The sequence below is a fragment of the Mus caroli genome, chromosome 5 (assembly GCF_900094665.2).
Source record: "Mus caroli chromosome 5, CAROLI_EIJ_v1.1, whole genome shotgun sequence".
In the NCBI taxonomy this organism is placed as follows: Eukaryota; Metazoa; Chordata; class Mammalia; order Rodentia; family Muridae; genus Mus; species Mus caroli.
In genome coordinates, this window is record NC_034574.1 from 85,599,360 (window position 1) to 85,607,093 (window position 7,734).

The following is a 7,734-nucleotide window of genomic DNA, read 5'->3' on the forward strand; positions in this document are numbered from 1 at the left end:
AAAAAAAAAAAAAAAACCAAAAAAAAAACAGTGAAGAGGGACTCACCTGTAGGTGTATGGCCCCACTTCTTCTAGTAGGGGGATTTCTCCTTGGAGGATCTCCTCAGGATTGGTGACATTGAAGAAATAAAACTGGATGTACACAGGTAGAGGGGGCTTCTCCCAGGAATTAAAGACCTTGGTGCCATTTTGTAATACCATATTCTGAGGAAGGAAAACAAACAGGTTTACAAAATGGTAAGGCCACTGCTTCTGAACATGGGTTAGAAAGAACATGGGATAGACATTTCCTATCCTGTAACTGGAGTTTGGAAGCAGAAGCCCAGATTCCAGAAACCACAAGAAGCTTATGGTGGCAACATGTCCCAATCCATGAACTAAAGAGAAGGGCAACTGTGGAAAGCAGAGAAAGATATAGTCAATGTGTTGGGAAGAGGAACATCTAAAGGAGTCTTAGGACTCTGAGCTCATCACTGGGGTCTTGACAGATCTTTAGAAGTTTGGGGTTTAGCTTGGTTTTAACGCACTCTGAAGTCCAGGCTGGTCTGAAGCTCCCTATGTAGTTCCGGCTGGCCCTTTGAGGCAGTCCTCTATCTCAACCACTGAGTGATTACAGGCATCTACCGTCATTCCTGGTGAACTTTAAGTTTAAATAGAGGAAGAACTGGAGTGGCTCTGCCCATCTTTGTCGAAGATCTGACCCTGCCAAGTACTTCAATCTGTTGGTAAGTTAATTGCAGAATCAACCTGGTTCCTCCCAAACTCTGAGCCGTAGCCATTCTGTCACACAGCCTGGTTCTCATCTTCCAGTAGGTGAGCCTTGCAGGGGTTGAGCTAGGAAGGGCAGAGAGACACTCCTCAGGGATGATCATGTCTGTCCTATGCAGAGTCAGCAAGAATCTGACCTGAAGACATGCAGGCACAAAGGGAGGGCAGGGTGGCCAGGCTCTCACCCTGCTTTTACCCATCTCAGGGGCCCACATCAGGAGTCCACCCTCCACAGCAAAAGCACATGCCAGGTGCCTGTCATAGTCTGCCCTCCTTGCTTGCTTATTTTAATTCTTTCTTGGGCAATCACTTGCAATCTCTTGAGAACATGGTTGTATCTTACATTAACAGGTCTCACTGTCATTAAGCCTAAGAATCAGACAGACAAGTTAACACCAGCTTTGTTTTGTTTGGTCTTCCATTTGGCACCCAGTAACTCCACCATCAGGAGCTGTACATGCATCCATAGTCAACCCCTGACATGTCTATAGAGATGGCTGCCTCTGTCTCAAACACAAACTGAGTTTCATGACCACTGTAGACAATCTCTATTTCCCACAATCCTCTACCTCCTACTTATGTCATGGGCTAATAGCCCCATATCTCAAGTTCATATTTTTAAAGTCCTAATTCCAAATCCTCAGCATGTGAGCATATTTGAAGACTGGATTTTTTTTTTTTTGGAGAGGTGACTGAGGTTAGATGAGGTAATGGACTCGGGAACCAATATGACTAGTTTCTTTATAAGAACAAAAACATAGGAATAAAATGCTCCCAGAAACCATAGGTTATTAAATGAAAATCCAGTGTCAGGATTGGGCCACCTCCCTATGAGCTGTTGGTCGGGGAGACCTCTGAGGCCTCCAGAACTATACAGACAACTGCCACTGCCCTTGGTTGCCTAACAGAACTAAGTGAGAACATATGCTTCGGTCACAGGATGGAGAAATCACTGTGGAATAGGGCCAGAGGCTCCCTCACTGCTAGCTAGCGCCAATAGCCCAGAGTGAAGAAGAATTACCCAACAGTCTTACTCACATGTGGCCCCTGAGTGTTACCGACTGGCCAAGCAAAATTTCGCCTACTGGCGCAACAGTGGCAAGCTTGTTAGGGGCATAACCAACCACTTTCTGATTAGATTTGAAGCCTGCTCCACAAGACAGAATTCATATTTGGCACTGTAAACCTGCCAAAACTCCTAGCCTGGAAGGCATAGGCCCTAGTGCCAAAACTCCCGGTGTCTTTTAAGCTAGCAGACATGCTGTACGTGCCCAGCTGCCTTCTAAATAATTATGTCTATGCCCAGGAAATAATGTTGCGGTCAGCTTTAGTCAGAGAAGCTGCTGCTTAGAGTGGACAGAGCTACCTGCAGAGACTCATTACTTGTCAAAGTAAGGTGAACAAGTGACTTTGCTAGCTCAGGCATAAATGGCGTATCTGTGTCACCTCCTCTAAGGCACGGAGGTCCAGCCGTCGTTTCTATCTAATAACTTGCTAAGTCAGTGAGTTGCGATGTGACTGATGGAATAGAAATTCAGAAACAAATCACACGACCCCTTGGCTCCTCCAGCTTCTGAGGTCCTGCTCTAGCGTCTGCTTGGCAAGTCTCATCCACTCCAGGCAGGAACTCTCTGTCCATGTTAGAAGTAGATATTTAAAAGCTTTGTGATTCCTTTTCTCACCCATAAGGTATTGGGAATTGAATTTAGGGCCCCGTGGAAACTAGGTAAACACTCAACCACTGAGCTACATCTCCAGCCCTGAAAAAAAAGTTTTCATTATTATTGTTATTTTGAAACACTGAGTTACACAGGTTAGCCTTGAGTCAGCCCAGACTGGCTTTAGTTTCACAAATCCTGGGATTACAGGCCTGGCTAAGATCTGGCTTTATCTTATTTTCTGACCTCAAGCCTAAACTAGCTGAGGGCAGAGGGGCAGTAAACTGAAGAAACCAGACTAGGTATACACTTGAATTACAAGAACATCTCTTCCTATACATCTCTCGTATACGTTTTTTGACAGTCTATCAGAAACTATTCATCTAATGCCTAGAAACTGTACCAGGAACTTAAGCTACTTTAAACCAGTGTTGGAATTATGAGAGTGGAGAGCCTGGAAATAATAATTACTTCATCTTCCAGAGAATTCCAAAGACCCTTAAGGATCGCTTTTTCTGGTCCAAAACGTTCTAGAAAAAGGCAGGGCAATAATTGTTTCTTCTCCACAAATGCCCCGAGGAAACCTGTACTGGAAGAAACCTGTACTTTCCATTGGACGGCACAGAGGTATCACTTAAGAATGGAGTGGTCAAAAAAAAAAAAAGAATGGAGTGGTCAGCACAGGAAACACCTAATAACGGAAGTCATTAGGGACCAACTAGAAGCAGATGAAATCAGCAAACCAAACCGGAAAATTCAGCTCTTCAGCGTGTAACCAGCTGAGTTGGCTGTTGGCTTCTCAAAGCAGTGTAGCATTTACCTTGCCTAGCACGTGGAAGGCTCTAAACTCAATTCTTGGAAGTTGGAGGGTTGGAGGAGTTGGGAGTGGGCAACACAAATCTGGCTTGGGTCTGGAGAGGCTACTTGAAAGCATTACTGTAAGGCGAGAAGGGACTGTTGCCAAGGGCAAAAGCTAATAGGGGTGTTTTGTTTGCAGGAGTCTCAAGGGTTAGGCGTAAGTTTCATTCCCTGGGAAGAGTGGTCAAGGCTAGAGAACAGTGTCAGGAGAAGTGGGGGTGCCTAGGAGTGGCAGTATCAGCCAGTGAGCAGAGGGCCTCAACTGGAGGCCAGCTTTGGTCCAGCATGGGGGAGGGAGGCTCGGTACAGAGAAGAAAGAACTTGGGATCTCACTTATGTGTTAAAAAGATCATCTACAAAATTACAAACCCCCCAGAACCTCCTGCAAGGGAGAGCTGAACAGATGGGTAAGCAGCTGGGTTTATGCCACTTGGTTTCAGCCAGCTCTGGCAACCCAAGGTTTAAAAAATACAAAGTGGGGGACTTTCCAGAAAGAAAGAAGGCAGACCTCCTTCCAGAAAGGGTGGAAGCGATTACTCGGGCATCTCTAAACTTGTCTTTCTGAGGTTTAGGATAAAAATAAACCCAGTCTCCTTAAACAGAGCAAATGAAAACACTCCTGGCTAGCACTGAAACAGTCCTTGACAGCTTGCCTGTGCCACCGTTGGTAGCGGACTCTGGCACACCCTGGTGTTCTCCCTGTGGTCAGCCTGACCCATGGCACGTCCCTGCCCTGACTACTTAGCAGAACTGACGCCATCTGAATACACTGTTCTGTTCTCTTTCATAGTCTCAAAACCTCCCCCAGTTTCTATACAGTTCTTATATGTTTGCTCTGTGTCATATAACTGCAGGCTAGGCTAGTCAAGGAGCCCTCTGTAAATCCCATAAGAGACCCTGGGCCTTGTGTTTGTGTGTGTGTGTGTGTGTGCATCTGTGTGTCTAAATATGCGTGTCTATGTGTCTGTGCATGTGTGTATGTATGTGTACACTTACGTCTGTGTGTTTGTATCTGTGTGTATGTTTCTGTGTATGTGTATCTGTGCATGTGTGTGTGTACATCCATGTGTGTTCTGTGTATGTGACTAAGGGGGAACAAGAGAGCAAAGGGAAGCTGTATATGCAACTGCCAACATTTCTAAAAGCAGTGCGTCTTGCCGGGCGTGGTGGCGCACGCCTTTAATCCCAGCACTCGGGAGGCAGAGGCAGGCGGATGTCTGAGTTCGAGGCCAGCCTGGTCTACAAAGTGAGTGCCAGGACAGCCAGGGCTACATGGAGAAACCCTGTCTCGAAAAACCAAAAAAATTAAAAAATAAAAAATAAATTAAAAAAAAGCAGTGCGTCTTTATCTTTATCTTTTCCTGCATCGGCTCACAAACAGTCACGCTGCTGGCACAGCCAGCTGCCTACTGGGTACCTGCCAGACTCTGAGGCTGTGCTAGAGGCCTCATTGCATCTGAGCTTTAAGTATAGGTCCTACAAGATAAGAATTTCCAGTTTTGCAATTTGTATCCAAGTCAAACACCAAAAGAGCAATGGAAAGAACCTCCAATTTTGTAGACAAAGAAACAATAGCACAGACTTCTGCAAGTTGCAAGCCACTGTGTTAAATCATGTCTGGACAAGCCCTGGTCTACAGTGTAGCAAAGCCCAGGTCTGCTTACCATACAGCCTGGTGCAGTGACCAGATTTAGCAAATACAACCATCTTTCATGGAAACAACAGTTTCTTAAGTATAATTATGTCCCAGATATTTCATGAACTCCATAGAAAATGAATCTTTTAAATTTTAGAATTTTAGAATTTAATCTTTTAAATATATACACACACATATATATTAATTTCTAAAAAAAGTATTTGTATTGGAGTTTTGCCTACATGTATATCTGTTACACTACATGCATGCCTGCCTGATACCCAAGGTTAGAAGAGGGTTCTGGATTCCCTGGCACTGGAGTTACAGATGCTTGGGAGCTCCTGTGTGGAGGCTGGGAATCAAACCCAGATCCTCTGAGCTATTTCTCCAGCCCAGAAAATGATTTAGTCTTTACAGAGGCATCTGAAGGATTTGGTGACAAAGTGTTGTGATATCTGCAGCTTATATGGTAATAACTACAAAAATAAAAGGGGGGGGTCAGATAGCTATGGCCAGACGGTAACAACTGATAGCAGGAAGTGAACGGTAACATCATACACACAAATACTAAAATAATTACTTCGCTGTTTACTTGGGATGTAAATTAAACTGGGTTTTATATCTAGCATCCCTACCCTCAAGGAACCATAACGTAGAAAGCATAATGCGCCGGACCATGGGCTTCCCGGTCAGTCACCTTGAGTTCTTAAGGCAAGCAGGGAGACTGTGGGAGGTCATGGTGAGCTCCATCCACTGGCATCCGAGGACCTAGGGAGAGAAGAACTGAAGCCCAGAGCCCCCATAGCTGCTCAGCCCTGCTATGCTAATGTATCCAGAGAAAGCACTGGCACCTTATACCACAAGACAGGACAGAGAGTGGGTCCCTGTGGATGGAACCTCCTAGCTTTGTGCCAGATACACAAGGCATGGGGTGTGCACTGCAAAGCTTGCTCTGCAAAAGTGGCGTTAACCCACCAGTAAGTCACGACCGACCTTAAGTTCGAGCCCTGGGGATGCCTCACACAGGAAGTCTTTCATTCTGCCACATACAAGGAGCCAGTGTCACTGCCACAGCTGCCCTGTGACATTCTTAACATGAAGCCACAGATGGGGAGGAACTGCTGCCCACCCCCCCAGGGCTCCGCTGTGGTAGTGACAGCCCCAGAAAAACACCCAACTGCTGAGCTGTCTCAGTCAGACCAGACTGAAAATCAGCATGAGGTCCTACATCAGTTTTACAAATGGCTTTGGGTTATGCTTATCAATTTTAGCCAGATAGAATGGGAAAGGTTTTCCTCCGCACAATACTTCGAACCATCATTAAAATAGAGACTAGGGCAGATCCCTTGTTATAAATTTAAAAGAAAAGCTAAACTAAAAGGCAGAAAAAACTTTTCCGTTCATCAGCCTAAAGGTATAAAGTCTTTCCTGTGACAGGAAGAAGCCCCATTCTTAAGACAAAAGTTTATAAAACAAATGTCACACAGAATTGTAAGCAAGTCTCTCTCTTGCCTCTCTTGCAAAATGACCAGTCTACAGAAGTGTGTGTCTAGTAATATCACATTTAAAAGAGATGTTGACATAGTAAATTAAAAATAAACTGTAAGTGTGCAGGGAGAAATCCTGTGAGCTTCCAATCTCACCTTCTAAATGGCACTACCATTTGCTGTCATCTGAAATCAGGGAAATGGTACTCTGTCCTCTGCCTGCCCAGGACATCCTGCTGGCCTTAGAAAAGCTTTTATTTACAAAGTTGTTTGTTTGCTTGTTTTTCAAAACAAGGTTTCTCTGTGTACCAGCCCTGGCTGTCCTGGAACTCACTTTGTAGACCAGATCGGTCCCGGAAGTCTCAGAGATCTGCCTGCCTCTGGCTCCTGAGTGCTGGGACCAAAGTGTATGCCACCACACTTGGCTGCAAAGTCTTTATAATAAAGTTTTGATTAAAAAAAAAAAAGCCTAACAGGAAGCCACTAGTCATGGTGGCCTACCTAAGATATAAGCACTTGGGAGGCAGAGGCAGAAGAATCAGGAGTTCAAGGTCAGCCTGGGCTACATAGCAAGGACCAAGGAGCTAGCAGAGTGCATAAAGGTGCTGGGTGGCCAGGTCTGCTGAGCTCAGCTCGATTCCTGGAACCCATGAACAAAGGTGGATGCTGTCAGAAGAGCAAGAGGAAGAAGAGAGACACAGCCTCAAAACAGTGTGGAAGGAGAAGACTAGCCCCTAAAAAATTCTCCTCCAAGCTATATAAGAGTAACGTGTCACAGGTGTGCCTTATGGCACATGCACACTCATGCACACATGTGTACACACATACATACAGATAAATAAACAAGAAAAACAAAAAGAGTGTCAGGAAGGAAAATATAATACCCTTATAATTCACACCCCCATTATTAATATTTCTTCTGGGCTTTAAAACAATTATTTTTATCTTAATATGCATGCATGTTTTGCCTGTATATACGCCCCACAAGAGTGACTGGTGACCACAGACCCAGAAGAATACATTGGATCCCCTGGAACTTGAGTTACAGGTGGCTGTGAGGTAACATGTGGGTGCTAAGACCAGAACCCAGTTCCTGAGAGAGCATCAATTACTCCTAAATGCTGAGGCAGCTCTTTAACTCCTCCTTCTGATAGTTTAAAATCTATACATATACATGTACATTTTGAAAAAAAATGTCATTTAGTTTTAGAAGCAATATGCCTCTGTGTGCTTATCTGTTGTGTAGTGACCAATTGGCCTCACCCAATCCTTCTCTTTGGGGCATGTACTTTTTTCTGTCTTTCAGAGAAAGTTCGGAAATGTCTTC

General features: G+C 44.7%; 1 protein-coding gene across 1 annotated transcript in view; it reads right to left on the reverse strand.

Moving 5' to 3' along the window:
* Scarb2 (scavenger receptor class B member 2) overlaps nucleotides 1–7,734 on the reverse strand; it is a 52,998-nt gene that overhangs the window by 32,257 nt on the left and 13,007 nt on the right. Inside the window, exon 2 of the mRNA XM_029477481.1 lies at nucleotides 47–204. Coding sequence (XP_029333341.1) covers nucleotides 47–204 — 158 coding nt within the window. The remainder of the gene's footprint in view (nucleotides 1–46; nucleotides 205–7,734) is intronic.